The sequence below is a fragment of the Cetorhinus maximus genome, chromosome 8 (genome assembly GCF_964194155.1).
Source record: "Cetorhinus maximus chromosome 8, sCetMax3.hap1.1, whole genome shotgun sequence".
NCBI classification, from domain to species: domain Eukaryota; kingdom Metazoa; phylum Chordata; class Chondrichthyes; order Lamniformes; family Cetorhinidae; genus Cetorhinus; species Cetorhinus maximus.
In genome coordinates this window covers 12,784,403-12,809,345 of record NC_135886.1, presented here as the reverse complement: position 1 = coordinate 12,809,345, position 24,943 = coordinate 12,784,403, and the positions used below count along the sequence as shown (strand labels likewise).

At 44.7% G+C, this 24,943-nt stretch overlaps 1 protein-coding gene across 3 annotated transcripts in view; it reads right to left on the bottom strand.

The window, feature by feature from the left end:
- The window catches only part of LOC144683437 (putative helicase MOV-10), a 69,796-nt gene that overhangs the window by 5,201 nt on the left and 39,652 nt on the right, over positions 1-24,943 (bottom strand). For 2 of the 3 annotated variants that reach the window (XM_078546447.1, XM_078546448.1), the window contains exons 11-18: positions 17,830-17,991; positions 15,950-16,053; positions 12,374-12,471; positions 9,017-9,136; positions 7,723-7,831; positions 4,323-4,440; positions 2,326-2,517; positions 1,122-1,196 (exon numbers count right to left, since the gene is read on the bottom strand). In XM_078546447.1, the coding sequence (XP_078402573.1) occupies positions 1,122-1,196; positions 2,326-2,517; positions 4,323-4,440; positions 7,723-7,831; positions 9,017-9,136; positions 12,374-12,471; positions 15,950-16,053; positions 17,830-17,991 (978 nt within the window). The remainder of the gene's footprint in view (positions 1-1,121; positions 1,197-2,325; positions 2,518-4,322; positions 4,441-7,722; positions 7,832-9,016; positions 9,137-12,373; positions 12,472-15,949; positions 16,054-17,829; positions 17,992-24,943) is intronic. The other variant, XM_078546449.1, reaches the window with a different exon arrangement.

Below are 24,943 nucleotides of genomic sequence, written 5' to 3'. Positions count from 1 at the left end.
TTAAGCCTTGTGTTTTAGCTTCATTCTCACCAACATGCATGTAACTGTGGCACAGTGGGTAGCACATTCTCCTCTGGGTCAGATGGACATGGGCTCAAGCTCCATTCCAGAGACATGAGCACATTATCCAGGCTGACACTCCCAGTGCTGCAGAGTTAGAAGTGTCGTCTTCTGGATGACATGCTAAACTGAGGCCCCACCTTCCTTCTCAGGAGGACATGGTACTAGTTTGGAGGAGAGCAGGGGAGTTCTCACCAATGTCCTGGCCAATATTTTTCTCTCCATCAACATCACAAAGACAGATTACTGTTTGTGGGATTAAAAAAAAAGTGCTGGAAATACTCAACAGGTCTGGCAGCGTCTGTGAAGAGAACACAGAATTAACATTTCAAGTCGATTATGACTTCTCCAGAACGCTTATATCCAACTCAAAATGTTATTTTTATTTCAGATTTCCAGCATCTGGAGTATTTTATTTCGCTGTTTGTGTATCATGTTGTGCACAAAGTGGCTGCTGTGTTTCCTACATTACAACAGTGAATGCACTCCAAAACACTTCATTAGTGTCAAGTGTTTGGGATGCCCGGAGGTTGTACATAGACTAACTGACCCTGAAATTCTTCAGTTGGTGTGGAGAGCCAGACAAAAAGAAATAGGGTTCCTTCAATGTCTGCTTGTTCCTTGGATAAAGTGATTAATATTGAGAAATACTTAGAGATGGCATAGTGGTAATGTCACTGGACTAGTAATCCAGGGACCCAGGCCAATGCTCTGGGGACATGGGCTCAAATCACAGCAGCTGGTGGAATTTAAATTCAAATTAATATATCTGGAATGTCTCAGTAATCATGACATGACACCATTGTTGTAAAAACCCATCTGTTTCACTAATGCCCTTTAGGAGAGGAAATCTGCTGTCATGTGACTCCAGCAATGATCCACAGCAATGTGGTTGACTCTTAACTGTCCTCTGAAATGGCCTAGCAAGGGTAATTAGGGATAGGCAACAAATGCTGGCCTTGCCAGCAACACCCATGCCCCATGAAAGAATAAAATAACCTGCAGGCTTCAGATAATAAAGAAAACAACATTACCAGTCTTTTTAGGAACACGTTGCATACCTTCAATTCTCTGATGTCGGCCATGGCCATCAGCTCCTTGTCTATTTTGTTTATCGCTTTTCTGATCTTTTCCACCTGCAGAGGGAAATCCTGATTAAACAGCAGAAACCAATCAATGCTCCCTTTGGTGTCCCTGCAGCTAACAGCCGAAACTCAGAGGAGGAGGCCATTCAGTTAGATTGTGGCTGACCTGTATCTTAATGCCATTTTCCCACCTTAGGTCCATGGCACTTAATACTCTTGGCGACCAAATACTTATCAAAGGAGCCCACAGTGACAAGTGAGCAGATTCTGGCCAGCATGTGGCAATGGCACAACTGGTTTCAGTTCTTCTCTGCCAAAGGGATGCTGTCAGCCAGACTTCTCTCTTCCGATTGCTGTGCAGTCATGTGTTTGTCTACTTGCGCCCCCTCTTCCCCACCCACATGTCCCACATCATTGCTTCAATTCTGGACTCTTGCGATCTTGGCCCCACTCTCCCTCACTTCACCCTACCACTTCTTCCTGTGCCTTTAACTATCAAGGCTCCACACTATGGAGGTCTCCCCCGAAACCCCTCCAGCCCCTAACCTCCATCCACTTAAGACCTGCCTCTTTGACCGAGCTCATCACCCACCCTTCTCTCATCTCCTCGCTTGATTTGGCCTCCATTTTGTGATTACATTTCTGAAGTGCTTTGCAGTTTTGTTCTTGACGTTAAAAGTGCTTTAAGGTGATTAGCAAAGAGCCAGTGGGAAGACAATGACACTTAAAAAAAAAAAATTCAGCAAGTTGTTGCGATCTGGAACGCGCTGCCTGAAAGGGCAGTTGAATCTGCTTCCACAAAAACTTTCAAAAGGGAATTGGATAAGGACTTGAAAAGGAAAAAAGTTACAGGGGTCTGGGGAAATGAGACTAATACAGACACACCAAATGCCGGTGGGGGTTACAGGGGATAGGAGAAAGCAGAGAAAGGTGATAGTTCTGAAGTTGAAAGCAAGTTAGGATTAGGAGCATACGCGGTGATTCTCAACTTCAATCCAGCGATTTTACAGAGGATGGTACAAGGACGAGGCAGACTTGAGGAAGGTTGTGCTAGAGGTAAATTGAAGGTGGGGGAGGTGGTGGGAAGGGATCAGGGAAGCCTTTTCTTGGAAATTTGAGAGGTTATTTGTAAACATTCCCCACTTCCACCCCCACACCCCGAAGGGTGGAAATTCCAAACCTGTTTCCTGTAAGGAGAAATCACCCCAATTTCCTTGGGTGAAATTATGGCGACACCCTTTTTCCCCTGATTGGTCAGCAGCTTCTTGAGGTAGAACACCACCTTATCGATCTCGTCAGCATTGAAGAAAGATGGGCTCTTTTCCTCCCTCTGATCTTCTCCTAGAACTCCATGGAAGATTACTGGAAAACCCTAGAATTCCAAAATATGTAACATCAGCATTCCTGATCCCCAAAGCCAGTACAATGCACACAGATCGAGGTCAGTCAGTATTCCCCACACAGTGACCAGTTCCCACTTTCTCACCACCAATCATGACCAGCTTTCTTCTGAAGGCACTGACCGGCGAGAAGAACAGCTTTTTTATTCATTCACGGAACACGGGTGTCGCTGGCTGGGCCAGCATTTATTGCCCATCCCTAGTTGCCCTCGAGAAGGTGGCGGTGAGCTGCCTTCTTGAACCGCTGCAGCCCATGTGGTGTAGGTACACCCCACAGTGCAGTTAGGAAGGGAGTTCCAGGATTTTGACCCAGCGACAGTGAAGGAAGGGCTGATATATTTCCAAGTAGGGGAAGCTCCTTAGGCGTCAGATGCCCTGCAGCACCTCATCAAGCGGCTATCCTTCAAAACTATCTGAATGATAATGAGGGGGCAATTCGGCCCATCGTGCCTGTGCCAGCTCTTTGAAAGGGCTGTCCAATGACAGTCAGCAAGAATTTAGACGGTTTGGGAGAAAGTGGGACGAACAGGACAATCATCACAGCTCAGTGCCCACTTTAACAACAGCCGAGTGACCAGGAGCACCATCCTTTGTTCAATTATCCTCTCACTCTTTCAGCTGAGAGAGGAGCTCCCAGTGTGGCAGCATCTGAAACCAGTGTGAGGCAGCTACTGACTGAAGAAAGTTGTTCGATGAAACAGGTTTAGAAGGTTGATACCGGAATGGAGAAATTATAAAGATTGAACAGGCTGAGACTCTTTTCATGAAAGAGAAGGATAAGGGGCAAAAATTATACAAAGATTTGGATAGGGGTAGGTGTAGAGAAGATGTTTTCACTTATAGGGGGAGACCAAAAACTAGGGACCATAAATATAAGATAGTCACTAATAAATCCAAAATAAATCCAAACTAATAAATCCATTAGGGAATTCAGGAGAAAAACATCTTTACTCAGAGTGGTGAGAATGTTGAACCATCTACCACAGTAATTGAGGTGAATAGTGTAGATATACTGAAGGGGAAGCCAGATTAAAATGAGCAAGAAAGGAATAGAAGGATAAACTGATCTAGTGGGATTAAGAGGGTTGAGAGGGGCCCACGTGCAGCATAAACACTGGCAGAATGGCCCATTTCTCTGCCGTAATGTAAAAATAATTACGGAGACTGCAGAGAAAGAGACACCATGGTCCGGAATGCCAAGTTTGAAAAAAAGAAAGCAGAAATTAAGAGTAATTAAAAGAAGGAATCATTGAATAAGAGACACCAAGGTTTACATTTCAAAAGCTTGGAGGTTACGGGGGGAGGGGGGAATGGAGGGTAAGGAATTTCATTATTTTCCTGTCCCGTAAAAGCTTGAGTCCAGGTTTTAATATCAGGATGCAGAAAACAGAGTGTGAGAAAGACACTGATATAAAGCAAGAACCATAGGGAGCATGTGAGAACACACAAGATCATATGAGAGAGAGAGAGAGAGAGAGAGAGAGAGCGAGCGAGCGAGAGCAAGCGCCTTGCAGAGGCAAAAGAAAGAATGCACCCTCAAGACTAGAGAACAGACAATATTCATCCAGGAAAGTCTCTTTCGTGTCCTACTGCAGAGAACAAAGAGCATGAGAGGACCTACTCCAGATACAGAGGTGGAATTCAAATATCGACAGCAACAGCCCCAGGAACACCCTATAGAACCGGTGTGTGGAGAGAAGCTCCAGACTTTCACAGTGTGTGTTAAGAGTTATTGGCAACCGAACATCAGGAAAATGCTTCCACCAGTCAAACTTACCTTCTTTGGCAAATGTTGCCACTGGCAGTAAGACTGCCTGATTAGTTCATCCGCGCACATTTTAAGCTCGTTATCGTAGAATAATTCATTGGGAATCTCCAGGATATCGGGATGTGACCTAGCAAACACAGCAACTTTAGACAACTTCAAACAGCCAAATTTATGGTCAATTAGAGTTCCCCATTTAAATAAAGTATTTCACAGAATCTCAGAATTGTTACAGCGCAAAGGAGACCACTCAGCCCATCGCGTGTGCATCGGCTCCGTTGGTGCCATTCTCCTGCCTTCTCCCCATAACCCTGCACATGCTTCCTTTTCCGATAACAGTCTAACTCCCTTTGAGTGCTTCAGCTGAACCTGCCTCCACCACACTCTCAGGCAGTGCATTCCAAACCCTAACCACTTGCTGCGTAAAAAAAGTTTCTCCTCGTATCACTTTTGCTTCTTTTGCCAATTATTTTAAAACTGTGCCCTCTCATTCTGGATCCTTTCACATGTGGGACCAGTTTTTCCCCCATCTACTCTCTCCAGACCTCTCATTATTTACAGCACAGAAACAGGCATTCAAAACCAACCAGGCCGTGCTGGTATCTCAGCTCTATACAAGCCTACTCCATTCTTCTGCATCTCACCCCATCAACACATTCTCCTATTTCCTTCCAGGTCATATGTTTATCTAGCTCCCCCCTTGAATGCTATTTAATGACACTCACCATTGACTGACACACATCATGAGCACGTGTACTATGAATAACTGTTGTCGGGCAAGTCCCATTGTTGAAGGAGGCAACATTTATTCAAGGAGGTTTCACTTTCCCCTCCGGAGAGCAAGTGGATTACAATATTGACCCACAAGTGCCATCCCAGATATGCAGGGATTTGGGGGAGTCGCTCCAACTCAGCTTCCTACCCCACCTCAAACTCAAAAGGAGCAACTATCCCCATGTAAAGGAGCCTCCCAATTCCAAATCTACGACAGAGCCATGGATAACCAAAGGAGGGAGGTAGTCAGTGAGTCAACAGCTTCATCACGTTGCTCAGGCTCCTCTAACTTTGTGACCAGGCTGCACCCGAAACCTGTGTCCCCCTTGCCCCAAATAAAAGGAATCTTCTGCCACAGATCTATTTCCCCTCAAGGCAGCTCAGGCCCAGTAAAACAGATCATCTCCCACTTATAAATCCACTGTTCTCTCTGGCCATTGGACCCTCACCTTCTCTCCTAGAGAGGACTTAAACCATGCACCCCTCCACTCAACGCTAAATCTTCTTAAGCCATCCTACCCCCACCCTCACACTCTAAAAGCCAACAGGAGGAGTTGTTAGCTGGGCTTTTGTATGTATAAATCTCAAAAAACGCCACACAATTGGTCAAAGTGAATGGAGTTGCAGTTGAGCCCGTTCAGATGATGTATCAAGTTTGACCTTGTGTTACTGTAAACTTGAGGATTTTTTTTGTTAAAATGCAATATTAGTAAAAAAAAAAATTGTTAACTTTCTTATAAGTATTTAGTCAAACAGTGGAAGTAAATTGTTTAATTCCAGATGCAAAGGAAATAGCATTCTTACTTTCTTTGAAAGGTTTTGAAAGTCCATCACGTGACCAATTACTTCCCAAGGATCTTGACAATCGACAAAATCATTTCTCCAACAATGGAGAAACTGTATCCAGAGAGTCACTGGGCCAAACAAACCAAGAAAGGTATAACTCCCCAGTTAACTGACCTCAGTGTCTCTAGGCTGGAGAGCAGAGGATGGATTGAAAAAAAAAAAATCAGTCAACACTCCCCCCCCACCACACTGCAAGAATTTTTAGCTTGAGTGGACATTTTTCCAAGTATGTTCACCAGTGTCGGTGCTAAGCTGGAGGAGGGTTTTCTCCAATGGGCATTTCTTGAAAATTTTCTCCCATGTCTTCTCTGAAGCAATAGAAACAGATGCTCCAAGGTCAACCTTCATTTCAAACATTTTACCATTTAAGGCAATGCCAACTTTTAGTCCTTATCTAGTTTCAGATCAGACTGAATGCAATACAATCGCTCTTCTGCACTGTTGCTGTTAGTTTCACTTTCTGTCTTGTCTGGGCTTGCATTACTTTTGTGTTCTGTTTTTAAACTGCCTGTCTATTTTCAAGCGCGACTTGTCTGTGTGCTCCTCATGATGCCCTTTTCTTGGTGGTACTGCTTTGCTGTGATCAGCCTTTGATCTACATGCGCACTGCTGTATGTATCCTTTTTTTCCCATAGTAGTGACAATCAGCGGTTTTCCACTTTCAGGCTTCTGCATTATGCCCTGTTCCATTACAGCAGTAACATGTTTGAAAACAAGTATGCCTTGACTTTACTATTTTAACTTCGGCACTGTTAGAATGCACTTTCAAACCTCCAGCTTGTTTCTCTGCTATTTCTATGCTTTGCGCAATCTCGAATGCTTTCTTCAGTGTCAACTCTTGCTCCGCTAACAATCTATGCTGAATTCTTTCACTTCTTAGTCCACAAACCAAGCGACCACGCAATGCTCCTTCCAGATAACCTTTAAAGTCACAATGATCCACTAATTTTCTCAACTCAGCCAGGAACTGGGGAACAGATCCACTTTCATGCTGTTCTCTTCGGTGAAACTTAAATCTCTCGGCAATAATTGCTGGTCTGGGATCGAAAAAGTGCTTTTTCAAAATGTCGACAGGCTCTTTACAGCTTTTATCTGCTGGCTTGTCAGGAGCAATGAGATTTCTCAGTAAAGTGACATTTTTCATTCCGATGACTGTAAGAGACGCTGAGGCTTGCTTTTTCTCTTCAATCTCATTCGCAATGAAAAACTGTTCCATTTGCTCCACATAAACCACAAAGTCTATTGTAGCTGGATCAAAAGCCTCTAAAGCCCCTAATAATTTGAAGTGTTTTGTCATTTCTTAACAATTAAGAATACACTCCCACACACACCTATCTACTTCGGAACCCCCAACTTCCTGTGTGAAAAAGAAGGTTCCTTTATTCCTTTCTCCCCACCACAGGGCAACACATCCAGGACTAAGCACACCCTACTGTCAGGTTTTACATAACACTTCTTTTTAACTGAAATGTCCTTTTACAAAAAAAAAAGCATAAACATTAAACACAAACATAACAAGAGTATTGTGGGGGAGGACGAGGGTTTAGGAAGGGGGAAAGAAACCGAATCAACCTTGACTGAGATGCACACTGTAGTCAAATAGTTTACAGAAAAACTCACTAACAAGGCTCATCACTGGTGCTGATCACTATGTGAAGCATCAGAGGATGACTGATGCCTGCTGGAATTAAACCCAAGAGAGAATGAGTTGGTCAGAGGTGCCTAAACCAGGTAGGAAGGGAGATGGACCGTCAGATCCAAACTCCCTTTTTGTTGGACTCACAGAACTCACCTGTAATTGCATAGAAGCTTGGTTACGAAATGTTTGTTGTATGAGTCAGTATCTGGGCTCTTCTGGTATAGGCTGTTCTCACTCATTAACCGTTCCAGTAAAGACAATTCTGAAACACACCATCAATTACTGTATAACCTGTCACCTACACAGTACAAGCAGACTTCCCTCCAAACTGAAGTGTGTTTGAATGTAAATCCAATTTACAATTTGAGTTTAAAACTGGCTTCAGTTTTCTCCCATGTTTTGTGCAACTATTTTGAAATTCTCATCCTCACCTCTCCCTACCCCAACTACTTTCCAAGATATCTGCGCTTCTCCTACTCTTGCCTCTTGATCATCCCTAATTTTAATCACTCCGCCTCTGGCTGCCTTGGCCCTAAGCTCTGGAATTCTCTCCCTAAACCTCTCTGCCTCTCTACATCCCCCTTCTCCTTCAAGGTGCTGCTTAAAATCTACCACTCTGGCCAAGCTTTTGGTCTCCTGCTCAACTGCATCCTTTGGCTCAGGTGTCATTTTTTTGCCCGATTACACTCTCTTGCGACATTTTGCAAACTAAAAGGCACTGCATAAATGGCAGAGAACAGCTGCTCGTGACTGGCCACTAGGAGGTGCCAGTGAGCTGGTTCAAAGTCCCTCATGAGTGCAGTCATCACAGAGCAGAGTCTCAAAAACGTGGATCAAATAAAGGTTAGTAAGTCAACGCAGCTCTGAAACAGCCACAGGCACACACCAGCACTGTGCTACTCAATGGACCCTCTACACTTAACGCCTCAAAACATTCAGTGCTTAAAAATTCGCACTTGCAAATACAGTATTGATAGGATCTGGAGCTAAACTTGTTTTTGTGCAACATGTCCAATATTTCAAAAGGTACAATGTAATTACAGCACAGAAACAGGCCATTCAGCCCATCAGGCCCACATGTCATCTCCCATGCATCTCCATCTCAGCCCATTGACATATCCTTCTATTCCTTTCTCCCTCATTTGGTTATCTAGCTCTTAATTTATGTTTATCCATCTCAACTCCTCCCTGTGGTGGCCAGTTCCACATTCTCACCACTATCTGGGTAAATATGTTTCTCCTGAATTCCCAAATGGGTTAGTGTCTTATTTTAATTGCCTTCAGTTAAGGTCCCACACACAAGTGGAAACATCCTCCCTATCTCTACTCTATCAAACCCTTTCATAACCTTAAAGGTTTCTATCAGCTCACCCCAGTTAGGAGTCACACCTACTGAGGAGCGATACAAAAAGAGACAGAAACATAACAAGCACAAATCCCCACTTACCCAGTCCGTGTTTGATGGCGATGGGGGACCTCAGCACTGGACCCAACTGCTTTGGATCTCCAGCCAGGACCAGCTGTCCACCATGTCCGTTGCTTACTGAATCCATCACATCCAGCAGTCCTTCAACCAAGAACAAAGGCATCAATACACCAGGTACAGCACGGGGTTAGATACGGAGTAAAGGTCCCTCCACACTGTCCCCATCCAACACTCCCAGGACAGGTACAGCACAGGGTTAGATACAGAGTAAATCTCCCTCTACACTGTCCCCATCAAACACTCCCAGGACAGGTACAGCACGGAGTTAGATACAGAGTAAAGCTCCCTCTACACTGTCCCCATCAAACACTCCCAGGGCAGCTACAGCACAGGGTTAGATACAGAGTAAAGCTCCCTTTACACTGTCCCCATCAAACACTCCCAGGACAGGTACAGCACAGGGTTAGATACAGAGTAAATCTCCCTCTACACTGTCCCCATCAAACACTCCCAGGACAGGTACAGCACGGAGTTAGATACAGAGTAAAGCTCCCTCTACACTGTCCCCATCAAACACTCCCAGGGCAGCTACAGCACAGGGTTAGATACAGAGTAAAGCTCCCTTTACACTGTCCCCATCAAACACTCCCAGGACAGGTACAGCACAGGGTTAGATACAGAGTAAAGCTCCCGCTACACCGTCCCCATCAAACACTCCCAGGGCAGGTACAGCACAGGGTTAGATACAGAGTAAAGGTCCCTTTACACTGTCCCCATCAAACACTCCCAGGACAGGTACAGCATGGGGTTAGATACAGAGTAAAGCTCCCACTACATTGTCCCAAACGCCCCCAGGACAGGTATAGCACGGGGTTAGATACAGAGTAATGGTCCCTCTACACTGTCCCCAAAAAACACTCCCAGGGCAGGTACAGCACGGGGTTAGGTACAGAGTAAAGCTCCCACTACATTGTCCCAAACACCCCCTGGGCAGGTACAACACAGATTAGACTGAAAAACTCATTCCACACCATCCCATCAATTTATCTTAGCCACAATCTCAGAATAGCTCACCACTATACCAATGACACCCGAGAAATGGGCGCAGGGTGGTCCATTCAACTCCTCGAGCTTGCTCTACCATTTAATAAGATCATAGCTGATGCATTAGCTCAATTCCATCTACCTGCATTGTCCCCATTTCCCTCAATTCCCTTAGTGTCCAAATATCTATTGCTCTCATCTTGAATATACTCAACTGAGCATCCACAGCTTCCTGGGGTAGAGAATTCTGAAGATTCACAACTCTCCAAGAGAAGAAATTTCTCCTCAGCTCAATGCTAAATGGCCGGCCAGAAACTGAACCCCTAGTTTGGGTCTCTACAGTCAGGGCAAATTACATCTCATCATCTACCCTGTCAAACCCTCTCAGTATTCTTCAATGAGATCACCTAAACTCCAGAGAGTATTGACCTATTGTACTCAATCCCAATGAACAATTCTCATTCCTGGAATCAATCTAGTGAAACTTCATCGTACCCTGTCAAAGGCAATTATTTCCTCCTTTATTTAAGTAAGAGGACCAAATCTGTTCTGACAGTGCTCTTGGTGCAGTCTCACCAAAGCCCTGTATCACTTCAGCAAAACTTCCTTACTCTTGTACTCTAATCCTCTTGCAATAAAGGCCAACATGCCATTTGCACGGTATGCTATTCACAACATCAGCAATCCCAAGCAAGATTGCAGTTTAATGCTGAATTAGGGGACAATTATTGCTGTGCTTGCATGAAAATCAGACCGAGTTAGAGGTCTTGTGGCACAGTGGGCCTGCCCTGCCTCTGAGCCAGAGGCTCCGGGTTCAAGACCCACTCCAGAACTTGATGGTCATGGAAGGCGTGTTTATAACATAGTCAAGTAGGTTTATTATAAACCTGCGAATCCTTCCAACATGCCTGTGGTGGTGGGAAGAATGGGAGAATCTCTTAGTCAGCCATGATTGATGCAGAGTGGCACCCCCTCACGCTGTAACCTCTGCTCCAGGAAAAACAAGCTACCGAAAAGTGACGCAAGTGTGTGTTTTGTCCACCTCATGTATCTCTGGGCAAGGGAAACCTAAGGGCTCGAGGAAGAAAGATTTCTTTGCCGTGGGTTGTAGGGCTGGAGGAGGTTACAGCGATCGAAAATTGACTGAGCATGCCAAAGTTCATGTTTCATTGGATCCTTCCAAAATCACTAGCCGGAGAAAGGGACTGTGATCCTAGCCACTTGGGCTAAAATGGAACCCAGGACACAGAGACGAAAGTAGACTCCTTACTTCCCCTCCATCTACTTTTTGGTTACATCTCGTAAGTATCCCTCAGCGCATTCATCTTGCCAAGAGTTTTATATATCCTGAGTAAGATAAGGGCCAAGGAGGGGTGGGCGTGGTAACTGAAACAAATGGTCACATCACATGATACAGAAGTGAGTCATGACCGGAGAATCTGCAATTATTCACCTTAGAGCACAGAAGGTTATGAGGAGATGTAATAGAGCCCTTGAAAATCATGAGTGATTTTAATAAAGGAAAAAGGAGAAACTCTTTCACTGCCTGGAGGGTTGGTGAAGGAACAGAGCAAGATACCCAGAGCAGAAAAACAGTAAAAACTGGGAAATGAGAATACTGGTCTGATCTGTTTTTTTCCCTTCTGGGTGGAGATTTCATTTCTTTTCCACAGTGAGTTATCGCGATCTGGAACATGCTGCCCGAAAGCAGATTCAGTAGGAACTTTAAAAAGGAGAACTGGACAAATGCTCGAAAAATCCCAGTTTTTGCTAGTCTATCCGCAGAACTGTGATTCCCTTATCCCTGGAATCATTCCGTTGACTTTCTTCTGCACCATTTCTAAAGTCTTCACTGTCCTGTGTGGTGCCCATAATCAAAATGTTGAAATATATAACTGGGTCACCAAGTGCATTTAATTAGCATTTTCTGCTTACAGCAAACTGCCAACAACAACAACAACAAAAAAAAAAGAACTGCAACCTAATACAATCATGCAGCCTACAGCAGGAGTCCATTCGGCCCATCGTGCTGGTGTTGGCTCTTTGAAACAGCTATCCAATTAACCGCAGAGAGCTTCTTTTTCCCCATAGCCCTACAGAATCTGCTCGCACTGCCCTTGCAGGAAATGCATTCCAGATCACGATTCTGTGCTTAAAAAAAAAATAATAATTCTTATCTCCCCTGGCTTTTTTGCCCAATTATTTTAAATCTGTCACCCCGGTCAACATGTGTCAGTGGAAACAGTTTCTCCCTACCTATGCTATGAAAATCCCAAATAATTTGGAACACTATAGGGAAAGCAGTGGATACATACATTAGCAGCTTATCCTTACCTGCGATGGCAATGACGCTTTCGGGTTCAACAGCATGCCCAGCCTCGTCAATGAACACATGGGAAAAATGGCCAGGTGGGAATTTTGCAGAGGCTAACCTATTTTAAAATATAAAATAAATAACAGTGAAATTTAACCATTCTCCTTCTCCTACCCCTCTCCCACACGCTCCATCTTTGCAACTGTAGCTCATCACCAAATCACTTCTGGGCAAACCCCCATGTGCCAGACACAAAGCTTCCCCAAATGGTTGGCACATCGGCTGGACGAAATGCCTTCAATGCGAGTTAGTGAGCCAGGGATTATTCAGGGTCTGTTCTTGGTTCGATGCTCTATCAGTCCGATACCCAGTACGGGGCGAGGTATTTCCTCAAACTGATCATTGGGAGGACTAAAGCCATTGTCTTTGTTCTGAACAATAAGTGCCGTTACCTAGCCACTGGTTCCACTGCTCTCCCTAGCGTTAGGGACTAGAGATAGTTTAAGTATGTTATATTTGTATTTGTGGGTGTTAGGAATGAGTTTTAGCTTTAAGTTCAAGTTTAATTTGTACTTCTGTATGTGTGTGTCAAGAAAAGGGCTAACATGAGTTTTGCTTTCACCTGAGATGCCTGCATTCTAATGAGGTTTTATGACTCTTCAACAGAAAGTTAAAACAAACACCAAGTAGAAAAACTGTGCTGTTGCCTAGCAACAGAGGTCCAGCGAGGGGGACCCACAGAGACAGAGAAAAACAGAAAAGTAGTTTCAGTTCAATTCAAACCAGGAGCCAGGAGAGGTGAGACACAGCGGAGGGAACGGCAGAGAGAGCGGATTTCCCAAAAGAACCAAAAGGTCCCAAAGCCAAGAGTGAGACAGAAAGGAAGAGTCCCAAGACAACCTTCTAGTCAAAGGAAGAACAGCAGTCTGGAAAAGGCCGTGTTACATGATGTTAAGAGTGAGGATCAGAGATAGGCTGCAAGGTTAAAGGAAGAAAGCTGCAGGATGCAGACTTAAAGCAAAACAGACTTGGTGAAGCCAGAAGATCCAAGCATACAGCCGAAGGTCTGTAATTCTTTACTATGGGCAGGTGAGGCAGTGGTGTTCTGTTGACATGGCTGAGCATGAGTGTGCGTGCGTGGAAGGCAAAACTCGAGTGCACGTGGCGATCCAGGGGAGAGGAACATCGGAAGGAGAGTTCAAAACCCTGGAGGTGGACCCTTGTAGAAGGCGTCCAAGAGAAAGCATTGCCTGGGAGAAGATTCCAAAGCCGGTTCTTCAAGAGTGGAGATTGGATACCATCGTGTGAAAGACAGAGTTCAGAGAGACCAGCTGACTCACAGTGAGAGGGGTGTCTGGTGGTTGAGTGGGGGGGTGGGGGGTGATGAGGCATCCGTAGCAACTGTACGGAGTGGCATCTGTCACTTGGTTTCAGAGTGTGCTGTTTGACCACAGGTCGCCTATTGGTTTACATGGACTGTGTACTTACTGGGAACATTAGAGTATAAGATAGCTTTTTTTTATCTTGTGTTATCCTTACGAATCTGTATTTATCTGTTAAGGTATGGTTATGGGTGAAGGAGTATCGCAATATAGTTCATCTTTTTTGTATAATATAATTCTTTTTGGTTAAACCTTCATCAGCTGACTCCTGTGACTCTGTTCAGTAGCCACTCTCCACGTATCTAAACAAAGAATAAAAGTTAAGATCACCCTTGGATCTGGCTTATCTGGTAGCTACCATCAGCTGGGATCATTACACCAGCAACACCAAGCTGAACCAGACTGTTCACAATCTCAGTGTCGTAACTGACCCAGCGTTCAGATTCCAAGCGCATATTCACACCAACACTGCCCAACTTAACAGCTGATGAACCCCCCATTCAAGCCTTAGTTACACCTAGACTCGACTATTACAGCTCTCCTGGCAGACCTCTCATCTTCCACCTTCCATAAACTTGCACTTGTCCAAAACTCTGCTGCCCATTTCCAAACTCGTATTAAGCCCTGTGCTCACTGACCAACACTGGCTCCCGATCTGACAACATCCCAATTTTAAAATTTTCATCGCTGCCAAACCTGTCCCATGGCCTCACCCCTCCCTGCCTCTGTAGCCTCCTCTAGCTTTACACCCTTCCGAGATCTCTTCACTCCTCCAATTTTGGTCTCTTGCACATACCTGATTTGTTGGCAGCCATACTTTCAACTGCCTGGGCCCTAAACTCTGAAACTCCCTCCCTAAACCCCTCTGCCTCTCTCCTCCTTCAAGACACTCCTGAAAACCGACCTCCTTGACCAAGCTTTTGGTCTTTTTAAAAATTCTTTTGCGGGATGTGGGCGTTGTTGGGTAGACCAGTATTTATTGCCCATCCCTAATTGCCCTCGAGAAGATGGTGGTGAGCCACCACCTTGAACCTCTGCAGTCCATGTGGTGTAGGTACACCCACAGTGCTGTTAGGGAGGGACTTCCAGGATTTTGACCCAGCGACAGTGAAGGAACAGCGATATATTTCCAAGTCAGGATGGTGTGTGGCTTGGAGGGGGACTTGCAGATGGTGATGTTCCCATCTATCTGCTGCCCTTGTCCTTCTAGGTGGTAGAGGTCGTGGGTTTGGAAGGTGCTGTCAAAGGAGCCTTGACAAAGTCGCTGCAGTGCATCCTCTAGAAGGTAATGTCAAATAATCTGCCAAATATCTTGTGTCTCGGCGTCAAATTTTGTTTGATAAAGCTCCTATGAAGGGTTTGGGGTGTTTTGTGTTGAAGGTACTATATAAATACAAGTGGTTGTTGTTGACACCTGGGGGAGAAGGATTAGACTGGATTAGATACTGAAGTGTACGAAGAATGAGTATGAAATTGGGCTTGGACTTGGTGCAATATTAAAAGGGTTTTTGTGGAGAGAAACACCAGCTCAAGGTGCAAACACTGCCAGTTTTCCAGCACTAACACTCTGTGCAGTTCAGATAGTGAGGGGAGAAGTGGATTCAGTGCCAGGTCTTGCTTCAGTCCACACTGAGAAGCGTGACAGATAAACTCACTGCACTGACTCCCAGGACATCAGCTGACGATAGACCAAACAATGACAGTGATGCAGTCACTGCCAGAGCTTTGTTGTTCTATGTTGCCTGGTATTCAGCTCATGCAACTGAGATTACAGAGGCATTAAAAAATAAAATTCTCCCTCGAGCAGAGATCCTTAAGGGGAAATTTAACAGAGGGTTCAAAATTATGAGGGGTTCTGTTAGAGTAAACAAGGAGAAACTGTTTACATTGTCCCTCTGGTTACTGACTCCCCTGTCAGTGTTAAAATAATTGGCTGAACATCCAGAGCTAGAGGAGGATTTTTTTTTTTGCACAGGTTATGATGATATGGTTGTCTGGAAGGGAGGTGGAAGCAAATACAATAATCTTTCAAAAGGGGACTGGGTAAACATTTTAAGGGGTTCATTATGCAGGGATATGGGGAAAGAACAAGGGAGTGGGCCAATTGGATAGCTCTTTCAAAGCGACAACATGGGCAATGGGCCGAATGGTCTCGTTCTGTCCTATAAGATTATATAAAAGGTCACTGCAGGTCACACTGTTGAAAGTACCCACCTTCCAGCTGTTACCAGCGTGGTCGTGATAACACGATATTGCTTCAGTGTCTCTTTTGATGGGAACTCAAATCTTCTCTCAGACTCATTCCAGCTGGAGCACTCCTGACAGAGAGAAGAATCAGCTATTAGCTCAGGGGAGCGACACGGCCGCCAAGATGCCACCTTTCTCACTTCTGACCTGGGTCAAATTTCCCTGCAACAGTGATCACACATCCAAAGCATTTCATTGGCTGTAAATCGCTTGGGACATCCTGAAGTCATGAAAGGTGCTTTAGAAATGCAGGTCTTTCTTTACAACGTGGTAGAAAGAGAGGCTGTAAAATGGACCAATACCCACGATACACAAGCTAAGGGTTTCCTGCGATGTTGCAGGGGCCTGAAGATCCCCTCCTGGCTGGAGGGTGATGGTGAGAAATGAGAGGCAGCAGAGCAAGGGAGATAATAACAAACTACCTCAAAACTTCAAACAGCTTAGACACAGAAAAAAACTCTCCCTAAATGCCCCGATCAAACATTCCCAGGGCAGCTACAGCACGGGGTTAGATACAGAGTAAAGCTCCCTCTACACTGTCCCCATCAAACACTCCCAGGACAGGTACAGCACAGGGTTAGATACAGAGTAAAGCTCCCTCTACACTGTCCTCAACAAACGCTCCCAGGACAGGTACAGCACAGGGTTAGATACAGAGTAAAGCTCCCTCTACACTGTCCCCATCAAACACTCCCAGGACAGGTACAGCACAGGGTTAGATACAGAGTAAAGCTCCCTCTACACTGTCCCCATCAAACACTCCCAGGACAGATTCAGCACGGGGTTAGATACAGAGTAAAGCTCCCTCTACACTGTCCCCATCAAACACTCCCAGGACAGGTACAGCCCAGGGTTAGATACAGAGTAAAGCTCCCTCTACACTGTCCCCATCAAACACTCCCAGGACAGGTACAGCACAGGGTTAGATACAGAGTAAAGGTCCCTCTACACTGTCCCCATCAAACACTCCCAGGACAGGTACAGCACAGGGTTAGATACAGAGTAAAGCTCCCTCTACACTGTCCCCATCAAACACTCCCAGGACAGGTTCAGCACAGGGTTAGATACAGAGTAAAGCTCCCTCTACACTGTCCCCATCCAACACTCCCAGGACAGGTACAGCCCAGGGTTAGATACAGAGTAAAGCTCCCTCTACACTGTCCCCATCAAACACTCCCAAGACAGGTACAGCACGGGGTTAGATACAGAGTAAAGGTCCCTCTACACTGTCCCCATCAAACACTCCCAGGACAGGTACAGCACAGGGTTAGATACAGAGTAAAGCTCCCTTTACACTGTCCCCATCAAACACTCCCAAGACAGGTACAGCACGGAGTTAGATACAGAGTAAAGCTCCCTCTGCACTGTCCCCATCAAACACTCCCAGGGCAGCTACAGCACAGGGTTAGATACAGAGTAAAGCTCCCTTTACACTGTCCCCATCAAACACTCCCAGGACAGGTACAGCACAGGGTTAGATACAGAGTAAAGCTCCCTCTACACTGTCCTGATCAAACACTCCCAGGACAGGTACAGCACGGGGTTATGTATGGAGTAAAGCTAGTTACAATCAGATAAGCCATGATCTTAATGAATGGCAGATCAGGTTTGAGGGGCTGAGTGGCCTACTCCTGCTCCTAATTCATATGTTCATAATTCGTAAATATAATATTCACCTCACTGTGGTAGTGAGTCCTACATTCTAACCACTGTCTGGGTAAAGAAGTTTCTCCTGAATTCCTGATTGGATTTATTAGTAACTATCTTATACTTTAGACCCAAGTTTTGGATTTTTTTTCACAGTGGAAACTCAGACCGAGGAGTGACATGCAGAAGGGGAGAGTTACCTGTACATCCTTGGGGATGGTGTCCCAGGTCCGGCTCATGGCATTAAGACGGTAAACGTATCTTTTCTCTATGTGTTTCCGGATTCTCTGACACAGCAGGTCTGTGGCACTGTTGGATGGAGCACAGGCAAGGATGTTGGCCTTCGGAATGCATTTCAGCACCTGAGAGTCAAATCCAATATATAAAAAAAAACAGTTGAGAGTTGTGGAGCGTTACAATTACCAAAGTAGTTGAAAGGTCTTTGGCAAAATCTGTAATTGTGGAATCGCACAACAGATGGAGGAGGCCATTTGACTCATCGTAACTATGCCAGCTCTGTGAAACTATCCAGCTTATTCTCACTCTCCTACGTTTTTCCCCTCAAACACGAAAATGTTTTCTCTTTGCTTGAGTATTTAGTCAATTCCTTTTTAAATGTTACTCTGAAACCTATTTGAGGCAGCGCATTCCTGATCATAACAAGCTACATAAAAAAAACTCAAATTTCCTCCCTCTGGTTCTTTTGCCCATTATCCTAAATCTGTCTCCTCTGGTTACCGACTCTCCTAGCAATGGAAACAGTTTCTGCTTATTTAATCCCACCAAAATCCCTCGCCTCTTCTTAAATCTCCCCTTAACTTTGTGTTTGAAGGAGAACAATCCCAGCTTCTGCAATCTCTCCAGGTAACTGAATTCCCCCATCCCTAGAGTCATTCTAGAAACTCTCCTGGGCACCCTTCTGACATAGGAACATAGGAGCAGCAGGAGACCATTCGGCCCATTGAGCCTGCTCCACCATTCAACCAGAACATGGCTGATCATCTATCTATCTCTATACTATTTTCCCCCACTGTCCCTATATCCCCATAACTTGATAGAAACATACAAGATTATGGCGAGTCTTGACAGAGTCAATGTGGAGAGGGTGTTCCCTCTGGATCTAGTACTAAGTGCCACTGTTTAAAAATAAGAGGTCGGACAGAGGTGAAGGAATTTTTTTTCTCTCTGAGGGTTGTGAATCTTTGGAATACTCTTCCTCAAAAGGCAGTGGAAACATTCTTTAAACATTTTTAAAGCAGATTCTTGATAGGCAACGGCGTGAAAGGTTATCAGGGGTAAGCAGGAATGTGGTCACATTCAGATCAGTGTCCAGAAGATATAATAATTCTCAACGTGATTGTATAATAGTGGTGTGTGCGTGTGTGTGTGTGCGTGTGTGTAAGACTAAGACTTAATTGGATTAAAGGCAGATGGTCTGAAGGCTTCGATGTAAACCTGGTAAACATGGGGGAAGTTTAGAATGCAAGGTGTAAAAGGACATTTGCATTTCTAAATAAACCAGGCTGGATTGTTTTCAAAGGAGGGGTGAAATGTGTCACCTAGCCAGGTGAAGTTTAGAAACAGTGTGTTTATTTTTCCTAAAGATTACTGGTAAAACTTAGTGCTATGAGAGATTTTTATCAAAAAGGTAAAGTCCAAAGACATAGTGAAACAATGGGAATTTGCATTCAAAGGGGAAAATACGTATAAAGGAGCGAAGGCTATGTGTAAAGGTAGGCATTTTTAAGATCTAACAAGTGTGAAAGCCTTCAGCATCTATGCCTCAAGCTGTTTTCAAAGAAGTGAAGTTAAGAAAATTCACTTTGAACTCGATTTCAGGGTATTGTGTGTCACTTTGCCTGGGTCTTCTAGAATCGGTGTGACTTAATGGAGGTGTAACTGAGAGTCAGATTAAGTAGGAGATTTAGAAGTTATCATAGTAGTAATTTATAAATCTATGTATGTATTTACAGTCATTTATTCTATTAACAAATGTTTTAATCTCGTTCTGTAAAAAACCTATAAGACTTGGTGATTTTAATAGTACTGAATTCAAGGCACGAATCTCAAAATTTATACAAACTGCAAAACAAGTTGCGGCAGTTATTTCAAGTTTCCCTTTGGGATTTGAACAACTCAGCATTTACCACCAGCTATGCCATAACATCAGCCATGATCTTGTTGAATAGTGGAGCAGGCTCGAAGGGCCAAATGACCACCTCCTCCGAATTCATATACTCGTATCCCTTGATATCATTAGTTTCCAGAAATCTATCAATTTCTCTCTTGAACATGCTGAATGATTGAGCTTCAACAGCCCTCCAAAGATTCACCACCCTCTGAGTGAAGAGCTTCATCCTTATCTCAGTCCTAAAGGGCCTGGCCCTTTTTCTGAGACTGTGCCCCCTGGTCCTAGATTCACCAGCCTATCCACATCTATCCTGTCGAGCCCTGTAAGAATTTTGCAAGTTTCAATGAGATCGCCTCTCATTTTTCACAACTCTAGAGAATACAGGCCCAGTTTCCTCAGTCTCTCCTAAGACAATCCCACCATCCCAAGGATCAGTCTGGTAAGCCTCCATTGCACTCCCTCAATGGCAAGTACATCCTTCCTTAGGTAAGGAGGCCAAACTGTATATATAAGTGCAAGTTATTGTTGTTGTTGGTAACGTGCTGTTGCCATGTTATTCTGGATTACCCACCAGAAGAAACAGTTTCTATTTACCCTCGTAATTCTATTATATTAAACAATGCAATTAGATCACCCTTAGTCTTCTATAGGATCCTGTATACTTTTTTTAAACAGGGGTATTGAATTGAACATTTGTTAGTCCTATGAGAGCTGGATCCCTTTCTGCATGGGATTGAGGTCACTCTACAGGTTGTTGTTTCCTGGGCTAGTTTTGTCGCTAGTGAAGTCAGAACGCAATTTCCCAGATTGCTTTCCCTCCCTCTGTGTCTTCCCACCCACCCACCCTCGCCAAACCCAGGTCTTTACCTGATGTTTCACCTTTCCCAGATCACCACATGATTTTGATGGGACTGGTGAGCATTGGTGAAAAAAGAGACAGGTCGAAGCTTTTCGTCATGCACTCATCAGGACACTTGGCAAGGGGAAAACAACAATTTATACTGTATGAGAAGAGTGTGCTGATTGGGTGGCAAGTGGACTCGGATTGGTAGAGACATTGCTGTGGAGAATGCACTAGTGATGATGACTGACAGTTAACTGTCAAGCATTGTTTGAAATTTAAACCAGGCAGTTTGACCCCGATTGGTCAAGGCATTGCCCTGCAAATGGCTGTCACCTATTTTGTTTAGCTGAAACAGGCACAATAGGCGTATACACTCTGTCTGCAAAGAACAAGGCCCTTGTATTAATATATGTAGCTTTAAGTCACACTGTGAGCTCGACAGACGACCTTAAATTGGTCATCAGCGTAATTCTTAGTACACGGAGGATTACTGAGCAAACGTTGTCCAATCGCAGAATCACATCCAATGTTGGACACTGTGTTTTGAGTTTTGCAAGCACGGGCTGGTTGGGTACGGTCTGTGCCTTGTCCATAGCGAACAGCAGCTGGGACATGCTGTTTGATACGATACAGCCTACATACCTAGCCTCACACTGGCACTGCAATTCATACACCACATTACTCATTTGTGAGAGAGGCAGAAGGTTTTTTTGGCTTGATGGCAGCATCCTGTTAGTGGCGAATGCCACTTGTGTCACTACTGTATAGTAGCAGCGTGAAACAGCTAGCTTCACCTGTTGCTCAAATTTGAGATACTTTGAGATTACCTTCCAGGGCAATCTGAGGCAGACTGGGCACCTTTCAGGGCCGAAAGTGACAGCCTTAGGCCCGTTCATGAGTTTGCGTGATGTACAGTGCGAAATGATCTGATCAGGGTTGCCATTATCCCGCAGGATGCCTGTGATGCGTCCTATTTCAGCATCAAGCTTGCATGGTGAGCAAATAGATCAATCTTATAGCACATGGAAATGTAAGATCCCCCAACGTGTATATCAACCAGTGAAGGTAGGCTTGCAGTAGATGGTGGTAGAGAACCCCCTGGCAGATTTCTCAAATACGTCAAGGAAATGGAGTTAATTTGACTGCCCCTTTTCAAAGGTGAGTTTGCGTGCAGGATGGAGCCCATTAAGACATAAGGAAATGATTACATGCAGCTGTAGATTTAAATATAGCAAACATATCATCCACATATCGGAAACATACAAGGGGTAAGAGGTTGGGTGCCATTCCATCGAAGACACGGAGAGTGTTAACTGTATCAAAACCCTGGAACTCCCTGCCTAACAACACTGTGGATTTACCTGCACCACATGGACGGCAGCAGTTCAAGGTAGCAGCTCACCACCACCTTCTCAAGGGCAATTAGGGATGGGTAACAAATCCTGACCTTGCCAGTGACACTCACTTCCAGTGAAAGAATTAGAAAAATTGAGGTTAAGTACATACAGGTGGAGGGCATTGATTGGATGGTTACTTGAGCACAGATATGATGAGACACAGTGACACAGGAATAGACTGGGGTCAGAAGATATATACCTGTAATGTTTCACTCTATGAATAAATCTACCCAAAGTAAAGACTGGCTCTAGTTCCTCTCTTCAACTGGCTATGAGTATAACAGAGTGCACATACTGTGAGGAACAGGCTGGATGAACCAGAGTCTCTCTCTTTTCCATTAAAGTCCTTTATGATCTTAGAGCATTTTGCTGGTTGCTTTTTAAGAAGAATCAATTTGAATACAAAGCCTGTCTTTCATACTTGGCAAGCGAAAATACTTTAAATGAAGAGGTTGACAGCTCTGAAATAGCCCCCAACAAGGAAATAAAACCTCAGCATTTTCATAAATTAAGCTTATTTCCAATATGCCACTGTAGCCACTTAGAAAATCTGGTTCAATAATGTAACACATGACCTGCGTGAGGTTTAGGGAGGTAATTTCAGAGTTAGGGCCTAGCTGAAGGCACAGATGCCCATGGTGAAAAGATTAAAATCGGGGGTGTTCAAGAAGCCAGAATTAGAGGAGCACAGATGTCTGAGGGTTAGAGGACTGGAGAAGACAGATAGGGAAGGGGGAGGTGGGGGAATGGGCCATGGAGGGATTTGAAAACAAGGATGAGAATTTAGAAATCGAAGCATTGTTCAAGCAGGAGCCAATGTAGGTCAGCAAGCATGGGGATGATGGGTAAACAGGATTTGATGCGAGAGGGACAGAGGCAGCAGGATTTTGGAGGACCTCAAAGTTACACAGGGTAGAGTGTAGGGGCTGGCCAGGAGTCAAAATAGTGAAATCCTCCCTCAGGTCATCCCTCAGCTCCGTTTCTTAGAGAATAGAGTTTCTGCTGGCTCACTCTCCTGATAATTATAACCTCTCCATTCTAGTATCATCCTTGTAATTTTTCTTTGTACCTGCTCCATTGCCTTGAGCAAGTGAAGAAGGATCAAGGTCGTGACAGAAAAGCTCAATTTTCTAAAGATACCTTGTGCCATCTGGGTCACCTAGCCTGAATGAAAGCTTCAGCTGAAATCACAAACACAGGAGAGAGTGCGAAGGTGAACTGCGAGCTTCAAAGCCTAATCGCTCCTTTGATAATGGGGCTGATGTCACAAGGCAGGTTGCAGCTGCATCAGCGAGTGTTGTACAGGCCGATTAAACTCATCGACAGCTGTGGTCCAGCTAGGGGTTGGTTAGATGGGGATTGGCAAACATGTACCTGTCCCTTCAACCTTGGATAAGCAATTACTTGCATCTTTAATGTTTACAAATAAGTTTTTAATAAATAAATTTTATTTGTGTTTACTTTTCAAAATATAAGTTGGCCTAGCGTCCATTCTTAAACCAAGAATGAGCTGAATCGTGTTTTTTTTTAAAACATCAAGGAGTCATTTAGGTCACTGAGACAAAATTCTAAATAGTTCTCTGCAAAAGTTTTTTCCTAGAGCACTTGCGCTGAAGGGTTTAGCGCCGAATTTTCTGAAGGGTATGTGAATGCTAAAAGAATAAATCACAGAATGGGGAGAAGAGGGGTCATTTCACTCAACTATTCCACACAAGTCACATCCCACCCCCCCTCCCATCCCCACAAAAACATTTACGGTTAACATCAGAGATGTTAAACAGGCCTCAGGTAACACTCTCACCTCAGTCATGGGTTCAAGCCCCACTAGAGACTTGAATACCAGATTCAGGCTGACACTCCGTGTGTGGTGCTGGAGAGCTGCACTGTCTGAGGAGCCATCTTTCAGACATGGTGTTAAACCAAGTTTGCCCTCTCAACCAGATGTTAAATAGCTGTGTGTACTATTTTGAACCAAGTTTTTTTTCTTTGCTCTTAGGATGTGGGCTTCGCTGGCCAGGCCATCATTTGTCACCCATCCCTAGTTGCCCTTGAGAAGGTGGTGGTGCCTCCTTAAACACTGCAGTCCATGTGCTGAAGGTACACCCACGGCGCTACTTGGGGGTTGGGGGGATAGTTCGAGGATTTTGACCCAGTGACAGTGAAGGAACGGTGATATATTTCCAAGTCAGGATGATGAGTGACTTGGAGGGGAACTCCCAGGTGGTGGTGTTCTCATCTATCTGCTGCCCTTGTCCTTCTAGATAGTAGTGGTCATGGGTTTGAAAGGTGCTGTTTAAGGAGCTTTGGTGAATTCCTGCAGTGCATCTTGTAGATGGTACACACTGCTGCTACTGTGCGTCGGTGGTGGAGGGAGCGAATGTTTGTGGATGGGGTGCCAATCAAGCGGGCTGCTTTGTCCTGGATGGTGTCGAGCTTCTTGAGTGTAGTTGGGGCTGCACTCATCCAGGCAAGTGGAGAGTATTCCATCACACTCCTGACTTGTGCCTTGTAGATGTTGGACAGGCTTTGAGAAGTCAGGTGCTGAGTTCCTCGTCAACAGGATTCCTACCTCTGGCTTGCTCTTGTAGCCAGTGCTTATATGGCTAGTCCAGTTCAGTTTTCATGTCAATGGTAACCCCCCAGGATGTTGATAATGGGGGATTCAGTGATGGTAATGCCATTGAATGTCAAGGGGCGATGGTTAGATTCTCTCTTGTTGGAGATGGTCATTGCCTGACACTTGTGTGGTGCGAACGTTACTTGCCATTTGTCAGCCCAAGCCTGGATATTGTCCAGGTCTTGCTGCATTTGGACATGGACTGTTTCAGTATCTGAGGAGTTACAAATGGTGCTGAACATTGGGCAATCATCAGCAAACATCCCCACTTCTGACCTTATGATGGAAAGAAGGTCATTGATGAAGCAGCTGAAGATGTTTGGGC